The following is a 16259-nucleotide window of genomic DNA, read 5'->3' on the forward strand; positions in this document are numbered from 1 at the left end:
TCCTTAAAATCACTTATAAGTTTAATTGTTATCCAATTTTAAGGTAAACAAAGATTAAAAAAAAATACAAAGAACTAGGTAATTTATTGGCATAATACCCTAATTTCAGACTTCGAAATCTTGGTAGAGATGCAATGCTCTGTTTTACATATGGATTTAAAATTTCTAGACTTTGAAACTTTGCCGTTGGACCTTAACAAAGTCATTTGAGTTAGCCACGCAATTTATCTTGTTCAATTTATGCTTTTCACAATACTACTTAGCATAAGCAAGAGTTGGACTTAATAGTTATGTAACTTTCAGTTTACATGAAAGTGAAGATACTGGTGTTTTGGGTTTTTACAAATGCAGGCAATGCAAGAATATCATGGTTCTTTTCGAAAACAATTTTTTTAACATTGGCCCATGCTTGGCTTTTGTTTATCGCATCGGCATTGTTTAACCAGAAAATAGGAATTTCGATCAAAGCTAATATTTCAGAAGAACTCGGGTTACTGATAATCAAAAAAATTAGATTGAAATAATTAGACTTGCAATAAGAGAGCAATAAGAATGCGTAAAAGTAAATGTATTTCAGTAGTAGTTCGAACGTGTCCCTACAAGTGATATTTTCTTCCCTTTTATAGGGAATTTCTTAATATAACGCCTACTCTCATTAATAATTGAGCATTAATGACTAATAATATCATTAATGTAACATTACAATAGGTAATCGTAACTGTTACGTGAAGATTATGTAACGTTTGGCTTATTGATTGAAGATCTTTGAATCTGCCCTTTATTCTGCCTTGGTTCATTCTGACCGTGTCTCTTCAACTCCTCAATTATACTGAGGTTCCCGCATCTAATTGCCTCGTGGATATGTTGTTTTGTTCCTCTCTATTTCGTACCTCTTTGTAAATTTGTGACCAGCTGTCATGTTTCTATTGCTCCACATGGATCGCCTTGTTATCAGAAATATTACACGTGTAAAGTCTATTTTTTACCAATACATATAGTCCCCCCACTAACCATTTATTTATTGATTAAATATTTGGTAAGTGGATACCCATTTATGGCGGGAATTTTTTGTTGCCACTTCACTCGTACCATTGCATCCGTCTTTGAATGTATACGTCGCTTGTCACTTCCATTTAATGCTCGCGCCACGTGGCATTCTCATATTGGTTCTGCAATTTTTCAGCGCCTTTTAGGGCTTTTTTCGGCTGCATCAGTCATGAAGTGACAGTTTCAATTATGACTTTCACATCACTACTTTTTCCATTTTTTCTTTTTTGACGGTCACCTCTGAGTATAAATACCCTTTTTTCTTTCCTTTGCTTTCACGAAAAATTTCTGACTCTCCTTCAGTATTTGTAAATTGTTCTTTGTCGTGAATATGTCTTCTTCAAGCCAGCAACCCAAAAAAGTTATCATTGTAGATGAACTATCTCCTTCTTCTGCTCCAATCCGGAGTAGGAGGGGTGGTAGGCTAAGAAGTTTAAGTTCTACACCTTTCAGGGGTTCTTCTTCTTCTCGTAATATTACTCCTCCGACATCTTTTAAGTCTGATATTTCTTCGTCTTCTTCGAGGGCTAGGGCTTCTATCTTCTTCTAAGAGTAGGGAACCTAACGAACCACTTCGCGAGCCAAAAGTTGATGAGATTGTCCCTGCCGAGTTTTCTTTTATAAAGGATAGTGAGGCCATTAGTAAGCAGCTTTCTTCCATGTCATCGCATGATCGTGCTGACCTTTATCCTACCCAAATAACAGAGGGTTTAGTGTCACTCGTGCGTAGAGATTGCTGTCGGAAATCTGATTTTCCAGTCGTAGTTCCTAATGACAATCAGAGAATAACCTCTTACAGAACTGGGTATTCTTTTGTGTACACTTATCTCTTTATTTTAGGATTTAAGCCTCCCATCGACCCTGTCATCATAGAATTCTGTCGATTCTTCAATGTTTATTTGGGACAAATCGGTTCTCATGTTTGGAGGGCAATTGCATGCCTTAGGTATTTGGCCAATTTAGCTTCAGTTCCTTTTACTTTCCATCATCTTATTCACCTCTATTCCCCGATGCTATTCCGCCAAGGAGTTTTTACTCTCGCGGCTAGGAGTAAAAGGGTTATAGTTATACCTGATGATGACAAGGATAGAGGATTGTATGTCCGATATGTTGCAGTCCCTACTGCAGGTTTGGTAGGTGAAGAAAATCTCCCCTTTCCTGAGAAGTGGAACTTTGCACGTGAGTACAGTTTTGCTCACTTTCTTTCTTTATTTTTGATAAATTACCAGTACCGTAACTATTTCTTTTTCTTTTCTAGCTTTTCTGATCCCTTTCATTTGTTAGGGTTTCCTGCTCGTCGAATCTCTGTTGTTGCTGTGTCCGCTTCAAAACTTTCTTTGGCTAAGGCCCAAGAAATCATTGTTAATTCCTCTTCGTCAAAAAGGAAGGCAAGTGGGTCCCAGACCTTGGAGGATGAGGAAGAGCAGGAGGAGGGTTCGCAGATTTGGAGATCGCGAAGAAGGAGGGTCGTATCTGACGATGAATCTGTTCCCGTTGCTGATCCTCCCGTACCTGAATCAGAGCATTCCGTTCCTGAAGATGCAACTTCCTCTCCTGCTAATGAATCAATTGAACAACTGTTCCACCAAGGCTTTGGCACAATTTCAAAGGAAACACCTCTTGCTATTGTCCCTCCGTCTTCTCCTGTGGAACTTTCGTTTACTGCTCCCGTTACCGTTTCTGTTCCCCACCCTATTCCATCTGTGGCTCCTTCATCTACCCCTATTTCCGTACCTTCTATTATTGAAGTAGGATCTTCTAGTAGTGGTGTGATGAGGCAAATAATGATAGAGGTTCCTTCGGGAGGCAGCCTCTTAAAGAAGTCAGGCTAGGCGGATGTATGGCTAAAGCCCCTAATAGGCCCGGTTGAGAAGTCTAAGTTGGAAAGTCACAGCTCCTTAACTTGGTTAAACGATATTGTGCACTCGTCCCTAAAGGTAGACTTTATATCATCCCTCATTCTTTTCATATCTTTTACTGTATCTAACTTCTCCTTTTATGCAGATCAATCTTATTGGCACAGAATTAATGAAAAGAATCGTTCATACGGAGCAATTAGCAAATGACTATCATACCGAGGCTGACAACTAGAAGGAGCAGTTCGAGAGTCTTCAGCTTGATATGGATGCAGTAGAGGAAGAGAAATGTGCCCTGGAGCAGCAGATCAGAGTAATTATAGCGGAATTGGCCAAGCAACATCAAATCAGGCAGGTAAGGATAGAAGCATCTTGGAGTCTTCCTTTGCGGAACAGCTTTCCCATGCTACTAAAGAGATAAGAAGCTTGAAGGCTTTGTTGGATCAAAAGGAGGCTTACGCTGGTGAACTTGTGCAATCACTTACTCAGACTCAAGAAGACCTCCGTGAATCTTCAGACAAGATTCAATTTTTGGAAAGATCCCATGCCCCTCTGCAGGCTTCTTATGATGTTGTCGTGGTTGAGAGAGATGAGCTAAGGGCCGATATCGAACGATGGGAGAAAGACTACGAGGCTTTTAAAAACAAAGAAGTTGTTGATATAAGTTGGGCTTATTTGAATGCCCGACTTGACACATTGACGGAAATGGGCCAAGAGAATTTTGACTTAGAAGTTGAAATTGCCAAAACCAAGGAGACGATTGAAAAGTCTCAGCAGAGTCAAAAAATTTCATCACCTGAAGTTGAGATCCCAACGGGTGACGAGATCGTGCCCGATGAAGCTACTGCTCAAGCCTCGCCATCTCAAGCCGCCCCTTCTACTGATGAAGATAATCCCCCCAGTGTCTAGTGAAAAGAGTTTATTGAAACCTGTTCTTTTTTTTTTGAACAATTGGTGGTTACCCCCGGTCCCATTTTGGGGGTTATGTTTTTGGTAATAGGAAGTCCCCAGGTCTTTTCGGGGCTTTTTGTAAAAATGACAATCAGTTTATGACTAAGTTTATACTTAGTTTTAACTTAATATTATAAAGTTTTCGGTTTAACTTAATCCCTTCAAGTTTCTGTTATACTCTTTTTGCCTTGTTTTTTTTTTAAATCCAAGGTCTTGTTTTTAATTCGCGGGTTTTTGTCTTACCCTTTTGACTTTTTGCATTTTCAGAAATGCTTTATTAATTTCATGGATCTTTGAATCAAACATGAATTATAAAAGAGGGCCCTTTTATATACGACACTTAATGAAGAAGACGTCTCAACTTCATAATGGTGTAAACATACGAAAGAAGAAATAGGAACACACATGTTTCTTGAAATAACTTTGATAAAGTGTTCATTCGAACTTTGTCAAGTGTAAATAAAATTTTACGTGCATTTAAATATCTTCTATTATTCTTCCGTAACTGTTTCTTTACAACAAATTTGCAAAAAAGAAAATTCAAGGGTTTCTTTATGACCCATGGCTAAATACCGCCTTTAACCTAAACATCGTAAGATTTTAAAATCTGTATCTACGAGTGTATTCTTCACAGGTTTTTTGATCAGGCTTGTGTTATTGGCTCGTGACTTTGCTCTGAACTTGATATTTGATGAGTAGACTTTTAGGCTTGACTTGACTTGAAATTTAATTGATTTCAGCCTTCTTTTCCTTCTTTGCCTTCCTTATACATATATCATATGTATATTATGTAGTCCCCCAAGTGTTTGAGCTTTGAAGCATGAAATCTCGAGCACTTGATTATTCCTTCCATGCGGTCCTTTTCCTGAAAAGGAATAACATACAGGACTCGGAGGTACGATTTTAGATGAAGACTGCTTAACCCATTTAAATTTCCATCAGAATAGTTGTAACCCTAGACCAGGAATTATGTTCTTTCCGCGTGTCTTTCAGGTCGTAATTCATCATTTAGTGAGGGCTAGCTTTCTGCCTATCATCTAAAATTGTTAGTAAATTTCTTATAATTCGAAAATAAAAATCGTTAGTGAGGATACCTGCTCGTTGGTATTTCCTTTCCTTAGAAATAGTATCTCTTTAGATGGACAACATTCCAATTTAAAGGTAGAATCTTGCCATCCAATGTTTTAAGCTCGTATGCTCCTTTTCCTGCGATACCGTGAATCTTATAAGGTCCTTCCCAAGTTGGACTTAACTTTCCTGCATTGGCTGCCCTTGTTGATTGGAAAACTTTCTTGAGTACGTAGTCCCCAATCTTGAAGTATCTGAGACGAGCTTTTAGTTATGACTTGCTCTATTCCGAGCTCTCGTGCCAATTCTAAACCTGCAATCACAGCTTCGTATTTTGCCTCATTATTAGTAATAGGATGACATTTTATGGCTTGTCGTATAGTTTCTCCCGTAGGTGGTACCAAAATAATTCCTAGACCTGCTCCTTTTTACATTCGATGAACCATCAGTAAATAAGGTCCAAGTACTTGGATTAGACCCGTTAAATACCTGCAGTTCTTTTTCTGCCTCCAGCTGCATTGTCTGACTAAAATCTGCCACAAAATCTGCTAAAACTTGCGACTCTATTGCAGTTCCTGGTTGATATGCTATGTCATATTCACTTAGCTCTATGGCCCATTTGGCTAGTCTACCTGATAACTCTTGTTTATGCAGTATGTTGCGTAAGGGATAAGCAGTTACTACAGAGATAGGATGACATTGAAAATAAGGTCTTAACTTCCTAGATGCTATAATTAACGCGAGGGCAAGTTTTCTAGATGAGGATATCGAGTCTCAGCATCTAATAATGACTTACTAACATAATAAATCGGAGATTGTTTACCTTGGTCCTCTCGAACTAACACAACACTTACCGCTACTTCTGAAACAGCAAGGTAAATGAGTAGTTTTTTCCCATCTTTTGGTTTTGTGAGAAATGGTGGATTTGATAGGTATACTTTCAAATTTTTAAGCGCCTGTTGACATTCTTCAGTCCATTCAAATTGATCTTGCTTTTTTAGAGCTGAAAAAAACCTGAAGCATTTTTCCGATGACTTGGAAATAAATCTTCCCAAAGCGGCTATTCTTCCCATCAGTCGTTGTACTTTTTTTTTATTCGTCAGTATATCTGGAATTTCTTCAATAGCTTTAATCTGCGTTGGATTTACTTAAATACCACGGTTAGAAACAAGAAATCCCAAGAACTTACCTGACGAAACCCCAAACACGCATTTTTCAGGGTTTAATTTCATATTAAATTTACGAAGAATCTGAAATGCATTAGTTAAGTGTTGAATATGATCCCCTGCTTGTTGTGACTTAACCAGCATATCATCTATATAAACCTCCATGGTTTTCCCTAGATATTCCTGAAATATTTTGGTCACCAGCCTTTGATATGTGGCCCCATCATTCTTGAGACCGAATGGCATCACTTTGTAACAGTAAGTCCCCCTGTCTGTTATAAATGAAGTCTTTTCTTCATCTATAGGATCCATTATTATTTGATTATACCCTGAATAGGCATTTAAAAAGCTCAATAATTCATGTCCTGCAGTAGCATCAATTAGTTGATCTATATGCGGTAATGGATAAGAATCTTTAGGGCAAGCTTTATTTAGATCAGTACAATCTACGCAAACTCGCCACTTACCATTCTTTTTTGGTACCACTACAGTATTAGCTAACTAGTTTGGATACGTTACCTCGCGGATAGACCTAACTTTTAAAAGTTTCTGGACCTCATCTTGAATCACCTAATTCTTGAAGGAGCCTTGCTTCCTTTTCTTTTGTTTGACAGGTGGGTACGATGGATCTTCACTTAATTTGTGAGTCATTACCTCCGGGGGTATACCTGTCATATCTGAATGAGACCAAGCAAAGCAGTCTACGTTAGCTTTTAAAAATTTAGTCAACTTACATTTCATTTCATGGCTGAGGTTGGTCCCGATGTAGACTTTTCTGTCAGGCCAAGGTGCAAATAATACTACAGCTTCTAATTCCTCGATCATTGTTTTGATATTCATTTTCTTCTGGTTCTTGGATGGTGTCAGGCCTCGAGTCTACATCTGTTCGCCCATGCTTAGTTGAGGTTTGTGTTGCAGCAACCTTAACTTGGTTCTGTGATTGCTATTTGTCTTCGCTTTTTGTGCTTGCATCTGCTACGGAATTAATGCTTCAAGACGCTTGTTGGTCACCACGTATTTGCCGTATTCCCCATTGTGAAGGGAATTTGATAACTTGATGCAAAGTGGATGGAACAACATCCATCTCATGAATCCATGGTCTACTAAGAATCATATTGTAAGCCATATCGATTTCTACTACTTAAAATTTGGTTTCTTTGACTACTCCTTCTGCGAATGTGGTGAGTATTATCTCGCCTTTTGTCACGACTCTCGAGTTGTCAAAATCAGACACGGTATGAGCCTTGAGTATCAACTTATCTTCAGCTTGCATCTCATTTACCACTCTTAACAGAATGATATTCACGAAACTACCTGGATCAATCAAAACTCGTTTCACATTAGTGTCATGTACAAGTAAAGATATTACCAGTGCATCATTATGTGGGGTTAGCACGCCATCTGCATCTGCATCTGCATCATCAAATGTAATACTATCTTCTTCCAAAACCTGTCGAACTCGCTTCCCGTGTGTAACTGTTATTTTTGACACCTTCCTCGCTGTTGTATATGTTACGCCATTGATCCCTTCTCCTCCACTTATGACATTACTCGTCCTTTTTGGTGAAGGGGTTTTGGGGGCTCCTGCCTATTTTTCATATATGCATGCTTTCCCTTTTCACTAAATAATTCAGTCAAATATCCTTGTTTCAATAAATGTTCTACTTCACCTTGCAGCAATCTACAATCCGCCGTTTTGTGACCGTGATCGTTGTGAAACTCGCACCAAAAATTAGGATTTCGCCTGTTCGGGTTTGATCTTATTTCTTTTGGCCAGCGTACCTTGTCTCCCATGCTCCTTAAAACAGCCACCAACTCAGATGTGCTAACATTAAAACTGTAACTGCCGATCTTTGCCTTCGAGTTTTTGTCACCATCTCTCGTCTATCGCGTGTTTCGTTCTTTTTCGAACCTTGATGATGAACCTGACTCTCTATCTCTTGATCTATGATCGTACCTTGGGTTTTCCTGTCTTGAACGTGAGTCTCTTCCTGCTGGTCCCATATAAGGCTCGTACCTATTTTTTCCGGACCTTTTTTCAGTTTCAGCTCGCCTTGAACTTACCCTTTCATCCGTTCGAGATTGAATGATGGTATCTTCTTCTATCCGCAGCTTTATCTGTTATCAACATCATTCCAAGTTGTTGCTGGAAATTCTCGTAGACTTTTCTTGAGTCTCCTCGTTGCTTCTGAATTTTTTTCATTTAGATTGCTGGCAAATGCCATAGCTGCCAGTTATCTGGTACACGTGGCAACATCATCCTTTCACGCTGGAATCTGTCTACGACTTCCCTGAGCAGCTCCGTATCTCCTTGTTTTATTTTGAAAATGTCCTCCATTCTTTTCTCAACTTTTTGAGCTCCCGAATGTGCTTTGATGAATGAATCTGCAAGTTCAGCAAAAGAATCTATAGAATTTTCGGGTAAAAGAGAATAACATGTTAATGCTCCCTTAGTGAGTGTTTCTCCGAATTTTTTGACCAGTACTGATTCAATTTCTTACTTGGTCAAGTCGTTGCCTTTTACACCGGTTGTGAATGCAGTTACATGATCCCGTGGATCAGTTGTTCCATCATATTTCGGAATATCGGGCATCTTGAATTTCTTCAAAATTGGTAGAGGAGCAGCACTTGGCTTCCAAGGTGGTTGTGAGTATTTGTCCATATCTATTCCCTTGATTACAGGCGGCACTCCAGGTATTTGCTCTATGCGATCGTTCTGCTCCTTGAGCTGTTTCTGCAAAGTTACTAAATTTTGTAAATCTGAATTAACTGGGTTACCTGACCCTCCATCACGAGATTCGCTAGGAGTTCCTCCACTGCCCGAGTTAACGAGCCCCGAGTGAGGATTTTCTAAGGTGTTGTTGTTTGGAGTCGAAGTTGGCAGCACAACTGGCAGCTGGTTAGCGAAGGCCTCAAGAGCATTGCTGACCTGTTGAGCGATTAACTTTTTCAAAGCTTCATTAATAGCTTCATCATTTTCAAACTGATCATTCACATTTGACTGAGATCCATCAGGAGTTCCTTCTCGAGATTGTCGAGGAGAATTTCGCGGGGAAGGGACCGGAGTTCCATCACCTTGCTGATTCACCCGGTGTTGATGGTCTCCTTGATTGTTGTCATTGATATTCGACATGATTGATTTGACAAAAAAGTCGATTTAGAAAATAATAGATTATCAGATTTCCGGTAGCGGAACCAATTTGTTTAACCAGAAAATAGGAATTTCGGTCAAAGCTAATATTTCAGAAGAACTCGGGTTACTGATAATCAAGAAAATTAGATTGAAATAATTAGACTTGCAATAAGAATGCGTAAAAGTAAATGTATTTCAGTAGTAGTTCGAACGTGTCCCTACAAGTGATATTTTCTTCCCTTTTATAGGGAATTTCTTAATATAACGCCTACTCTCATTAATAATTGAGCATTAATGAGTAATAATATCATAATGTAACGTTACAATAGGTAATCGTAACTGTTGCGTGAAGATTATGTAATGTTTGGCTCATTGATTGAAGATCTTTGAATCTGCCATTTATTCTGCCTTGGTTCATTCTGACCGTGTCTCTTCAACTCCTCAATTAGACTGAGGTTCCCGCATCTAATTTTCTCGTGGATATGTTATTCCGTTCCTCTTTGTTTCGTACCTCTTTGTAAATTGTGACCAGCTGTCATGTTTCTATTGCTCCACATGAATCGCCTTGTCATCAGAAATATTACACGTGTAAAGTCTATTTTTTACCAATACAGTCATGAAGTTCAGCATTACAATATGCAGCCGTGTTAAGAGCAAGAACATTTGCTGCCACATGCTATATTTCGAGTTCAGACTACAAAACATGTTGGTTTTCCCTTATCATTGAAATGTCAATGGTCTTGTAGTGAAATACTATTAGGTCCCTCTTTCACTTCTCAACAGAAAAATGAGAAATCATGTAATAACATATCATGTTGTTGAACATTATTAATTTTTTATGTATGGACTCCAAAATTTGTAAATTACTCTATTGGAGGCTATTCTAACAGTGTTACCATTTGGGGCTATTGCTGCTACATGCCTATGCACCGGAAAACCGTTGGCCGTATTTGTGCCTTCATCTGTATGTTTTTTAAGCTCAATATCATGAATTTGTACCGCTAAATTCCAATTTTTGTGTTTGTTTCAACTTGTGTCAGTTTTTCCAAATGGATAAATGCCTTTAATTCTGCAGTGGATGTTTTCGGCATAATTCAGAGCAAAAGGTGGGACACCCGAGAACATGCAGAAATAGTTGATACTTTCTCTATTCATTCAAGAGACGGGACAACAGGTAATTTTAAGAAAATACTTCTTTAGCCTTGGTTATTCAACTTCAACATTATATTATTCTTGGAACTATTATTGCTTCTTGAGAACTCATTAAACTCTATAAGCTGCTCTCGTCTGCAAATTAAAGTTTAATCTTTTTAACAGCTTTTTAGTTTTTCTAGTTCCCACATATATCCCAATTGTTTCTTTTGGTCTTCCTCCGTTCTCTTTTATTTTCATCTTTTTTCTCTTTGGTATGAAAGTTTGATTCATGGCTTTGGAAGATTAAACTCAGAACTATACAATTATTGGAATAAAGAATTCATTCTATTGTCAAGTAGCTCACAACAACTTTACAAGACCATCAAACAATTAAATTTTAAGATTGTTTTACAATATTCATTTTCCGGGGACAAAGTTTGTGGCGTAGGACCAGGCGTTGTTGTTAACTGGGTCAGCAAGATGGTCAGCAAGGTTCTCCAATGGACCTTTTCCGGTAACAATGGCCTGAACAAAGAATCCGAACATAGAGAACATGGCAAGTCTGCCATTCTTGATCTCCTTTACTTTGAGCTCAGCGAATGCCTCTGGGTCATCAGCAAGGCCTAATGGGTCAAAGCTGCCACCAGGGTAGAGTGGGTCGACAACCTCACCGAGAGGTCCACCAGCTACACGGTATCCCTCAACAGCTCCCATCAAGATAACTTGGCATGCCCAGATGGCCAAGATGCTTTGTGCGTGGATCAAGCTTGGGTTGCCCAAGTAGTCAAGTCCGCCCTCGCTAAAGATTTGGGAACCAGCCTTGAACCAGACAGCTTCGCCAAACTTGACACCGTTACGAGCCAAGAGCTCAGGGAAGACACATCCAAGAGCACCAAGCATAGCCCATCTGCAGTGGATCACCTCGAGTTCACGGTTCTTGGCAAAGGTTTCTGGGTCTGCTGAAAGTCCAGCAGTATCCCACCCGTAATCACCAGGGAATTCACCGGTCAAGTAGCTTGGAGACTCACCGGAGAATGGGCCCAAGTACTTAACACGGTCTGGACCGTACCATGGGCTGCTAGATGCGACGGGTTTGGCGACGGTCTTTCTCATGGACACCCTTCCATTTCCAGTGATTTCTGAGGCAGATGGGGAGAGTTTCACTGCCTGTCCAGCAAAAGAAGGGGAAGAAAGAGCCATTGTAGAAGCTGCCATGGTTTATCAAGAGGAGAGTGAGAGGTTGCTGGTGTGATATGTCAAAGTTGGTTGTGAGGAGCTGAAGTCATTCGGGCTTCACTATGTATAAGAAGTAAGTGGGAAAGAGTCCCTATCCAGTGATATCTATATCAACGGTCTCATTGGGTTTCAAGATTACTCTCATGCACACTTGGCAATCTCAAATTCATCAATATTTCAAGATTTTTAGAATGTGTGGCTACAAACATTGCAGTAAGATATCTTCTACCTTTCTCCATTGTGCAAATATTGCTTAGATATTTCTCTTCCGGAAGGGTAAAAGACACCAGCACTATTAATTAATCATTCAATATATGTTGTGGCTCCAGTATACTTTTCATGCATATATTCTCCCTGGTTTAAGGTTATGCAGAATAAATTCAAGAAAACCTGAAACTTGTTACTCCAATTTGTAATATTTGGGCAGTAAATATTCCCATGATGCTTATGATTGTATAGCAATGCGAATTTAAGTAATATCAGTATCTGATGATAAGTATTTCTTACTTTCAGTTTTACAAACCTAACGTCTACAAATGCAGGCGATTATACAAGAATATTGTTTTCCTTTTCTAAAATCTTTTCAACATAGCTCTAGCTCACTTGGATTTTTTTTGTTAAATCGTTCCCATGGTTGTGAAGACGTATTCTCTACGATTCATACAAGTGGTCCGGTTTGGAACTAAACGGTGTTATGAGTTACTCTATATTCAGACCATGTTCATATTTCACAAACCGACACTATCATACGTGCCTACTCCGGTTTGGAAAATTTAAAATTGTGCGAGAGATTTTTCAGACCCAAAAGAAGAAAAAGACTCGTGGTTAGTGGTATTGGAGTTTGCCAAATGGGCATGAAATGCCAATGCTATCAAATTGTGATCCACCGGTTAAAGAACGATAATTGTGTTAAAGGACAAGGACCTGGGGCAAGTCGTGTCTAACATATTTAGGGGTGGTTTGGTTCGAAGACAAGTTATGTTGGAATTAATTATGCTGAGATTAGTTATACTATGATTAGTTATGCTGGAATTAGTTATCTTGGTATTATTTCTTATTGACTGTTTGGTATGTTGTATTAATCGTGGGATTTCAATTTTATTGTTTTATCCCGAGATAACTTGTCCCGGAATTGCTATTCCACTCTCAGGCAAGTATAAGTTATCCCACTGCTTTCTCAATCCTAGAATAATGTCACGCCCGACCTTGAGGCGCGATCGGCGCTCAACCGAGATATCTCAGTCAAGCAAGCCTACTTGATGCCTTCTACCCGACCTTACCCATAAATAAAGTGAAAATGCATGCCATCTGTTAGACAATGAGAGGATTTCATAACACACCAATTTCATTACCATTAGTTACTTCATTTACAATTCCCAAGGTAATATATTACACGTGCGTAGTTTTAGAAGTGGAAACATGTGTTACCAGTACAACGTTTCAAGTTTGACTTACCCAAATCAAAATACAACCCACACTATGTCTAAGGAACCTCTAATGGATACAAAAGTGTAATATAATGGTCCCGGCAACAAGGCCCCGGCTATACCTCAAAACACCATATATAAGGAACAGAATATATAAGACCCCGATATGAAGTGGGGCTCACCAAGTTAGCTGAGAAGAGAGTGTACCACTATCACTGATTGATGCCGCCTGCTGTCGAACCATCTGCATCCATTAAAGATGCAGCGCCCCGGGGAATAGGGACGTTAGTACATACGGAATAGTACTAGTATGTAAAACTAAACACCCTCTCGATGAATCGATTAACAGTACAAGGAGAAAGGGCATGGAATCAATGAGAGCCTCAAATAATATTAAGCATCAAATTAAGAGAAAGATAAGTTTTCGAGTAAATATCATTATTTTTAAGTTGGGAGATCTTTAGCACCGATATACCATCGTGTTTTTTAGCACAGAATTCGATCTCGGCCCGAACGGCTAAGCGGTCTCACCCAAAGACATCCAAGCACAACACCACCATGCTTTTAGCACGGAGTCAGATCTCGGCCCGATCGGCTAAACCGTCTCACCCCAAGACATCTAATCACAATACCGCCATGTGCGCGATATGGCGTCCGATCTCGACCCGATCAGCTAAGCCGTCTCACCACGATATCGCATGGGTCGACATCACCTTCCGCTAGAAATCATCTCATCCCAATTAAGGGAAATAATCTCAACACATCAATCTCATCCCAATTAAAGGGAATAATCTCAACACATCAGTCCGGGGATTTATCCCCCAATCGCTCCTACACTGATACGTGTAGTTTCGGGTTTAGGTTATTTTAACCTACCCGTCCTCGGTGACTAAATGATGCTCCCAAAATATTTATTATATAAAGGAGTTACAACTCATTTCATAATCTTTCACACTTTCTTTTTATTTCATTGACACTATTGGTCACAAGTGTAGTTTTCATTCTTTGGCACGATGGCCACATTTTATGTCTCAGACTCTTTCTTATCACTTTCCAGCATCATCATAGGTTATTAACAATAAGAGCATTTGGAATCAAGACTTTAAATATGTATATGAGCAATAGGAGTCTTAAGCACATTGAGTATTCTTTATTAAAACATCATAAACTCGCATTTGAAACATGAATTGAAGTCATAACGTTTTGATACATAAACCATACTTGAATACATTCCCGAAGGAGCGCATAATGTGATAGGAGCAATTGAAACACATTTTGAGCATATAATTTCCGACACAATGCTTATTTGGAATAAGTGAAATACTAGGAATGACCCGGATCATGAGAAAGTAAGAACTTGGGCCAACCACGCTTGAAACATACGAGGACATCATGGAATTCGATTCTACGAGAGAAGTTTATCCAACATACCTTAAATCCTCCTCATAACGATACTACAATGATCTACTACACTAAGCAACTTCAATCTACGATAACAACATCCAATGGGGCCAATATTAGTAACAAATTCCACAATTTAGCTCATTTAAGCACCTTATCAAACACCTAGTAGGCATAAATCTCTACATTTCTTATCCATAGAACTAGTTCATCCAACTACCACCATTTACCAATAATTTATCCCACCATCATTCTTAAACAATTTATAACTTCCAACGTCACAGGCGTGACGAACCATCCACACCCAACCAATAAAATTCCATCAAATAATCACTCTTCAAATCTCTAATTCTCTATAATGGCTAAGTATTTAAATTGGGAACTTATGGCTTCCAATCACCATCCCATACGTTCCAATACTTAATCCTTACTCATATTCCTATAACAAATTCATGCATGTAAGTCTAAGGGTGTAGGATTACCTTTTGAAAGAAATCTTGCAAAACCCTCTTTTGAGTTCTTGAAGAAATTTCTTGAAAATCTAAGGATTTCATGGTGGATTGAGTTAGTTCTAGTGTGAATATGATAAGATTCACACCAAGATAACAGGGATTGCTTACCTTGAATATGGGAGGAGTTGGGGTCCTTGAGAGAGTGGACGAAAGCTCCAAAATTCGTCCAAGTGAAATGGGGAAATAAGCCCCCGAAATGACTTCAAAGTACCTTAAGCTGGGGCGCGCCCAGTTTGGTGAAGTGAGCCTCACTTCGCCGTCCACTGCATGCGAGGGTAGACAGGATCTCTGCCCGGTCTGGCGAAGCGGGCCTTGCTTCGCTGTCTGCCAAAATAACTGGGTGGTCTGACTTTAGTAATTTGATCATAACTTTTAGTAGGAATGTCCAAACGATGAACGGTTTGATGAGTTTGAAACTAGACTCGAAGGGCTACGCTTTAGGGGCAACCTTTATTGAAAATATCTTTATATTATGAGAGTTATACCCGTTCAAAGTCAAGTGTAGTGCAAATTTGGACATCTTTTCCACTTAATATTTGTTCCAAGCAACTTCTTCCCACTTATAAACCTCTTTAATGTGATCCGAAACACTTTTCATATGTATTTTCATGTCAAAATAATGTGGTTCTATCCCATAGATCTCATTAAGTACTCAAAAATATTATTCCCAATTATCGTTGGTGCACTATAAAGTCTTAAATCATTAGAATTTTTTTTCGGGGCCTTACAAATAACCTATCCCAGGATTAATAACCAAACAAGAAATAAGGCGGTATTAAATTTTTTATCTCATAATTATTTTTGTTAATCCATCTGGATTGCTATTCTCTTATGTTTGATCATACCTACTGAAATACCACTAAAAGAATTTCACATTCATAGTTAAGTGTTTGGTGGTGAAGTTCTCTCTTTCTCTATCCTCCTCTTTCACTATTTTGGGAAGAATATTTATACCCAATAAAATACCATATTTCATATCAATGTTAAACTGTTGGATCATAAGAAAAAGAGTAAAATAACGTCCGTTACATTCTAAGGGTGATTTCTTCAACCGATAGTTAATAGTCTAGCCAAAGCTTCAGGAAATAAACAACTGTTTGATTCAACTGTGGATTTCAGCAGTTGGCGCTCTTTTCTCCCCTGTTACCCATAACTAAAACCCTAAACCCCAATATTCATTCTGATTCCTACAAAAAATGCGAAGGCCTTCGCCACATTCCATTTTCTTCTCTTCTCTCAAACAATTGGAGAAAAGATTGAAACTTGACAACCCAACTCAACAAGAAACTACTGAAACACCTGAGACCGAGTCTTTTATCAGCCCGTTA

The 16259-nt window shown here is 38.9% G+C and overlaps 1 protein-coding gene across 1 annotated transcript; it reads right to left on the reverse strand.

Annotated features, from left to right (window-relative positions):
- Positions 1–10675: 10675 nt before the first annotated feature.
- On the reverse strand, positions 10676–11645 carry LOC109238234 (chlorophyll a-b binding protein 21, chloroplastic-like). Its single transcript, XM_019404662.1, has one exon. It carries the CDS (start codon positions 11568–11570, stop codon positions 10773–10775), a length of 798 nt encoding a protein of 265 aa, XP_019260207.1. The 5' UTR covers positions 11571–11645; the 3' UTR covers positions 10676–10772.
- Between the last annotated feature and the right edge of the window lie 4614 nt (positions 11646–16259).

The sequence above is a fragment of the Nicotiana attenuata genome, unplaced genomic scaffold, assembly GCF_001879085.1.
Source record: "Nicotiana attenuata strain UT unplaced genomic scaffold, NIATTr2, whole genome shotgun sequence".
Classification (NCBI taxonomy): domain Eukaryota; kingdom Viridiplantae; phylum Streptophyta; class Magnoliopsida; order Solanales; family Solanaceae; genus Nicotiana; species Nicotiana attenuata.

Coding starts and splice junctions, on each gene's coding strand:
- LOC109238234 (XM_019404662.1), bottom strand. CDS start 11,570: ATGGCAGCTTCTACAATGGCTCTTTCTTCCCCTTCTTTTGCTGGACAG.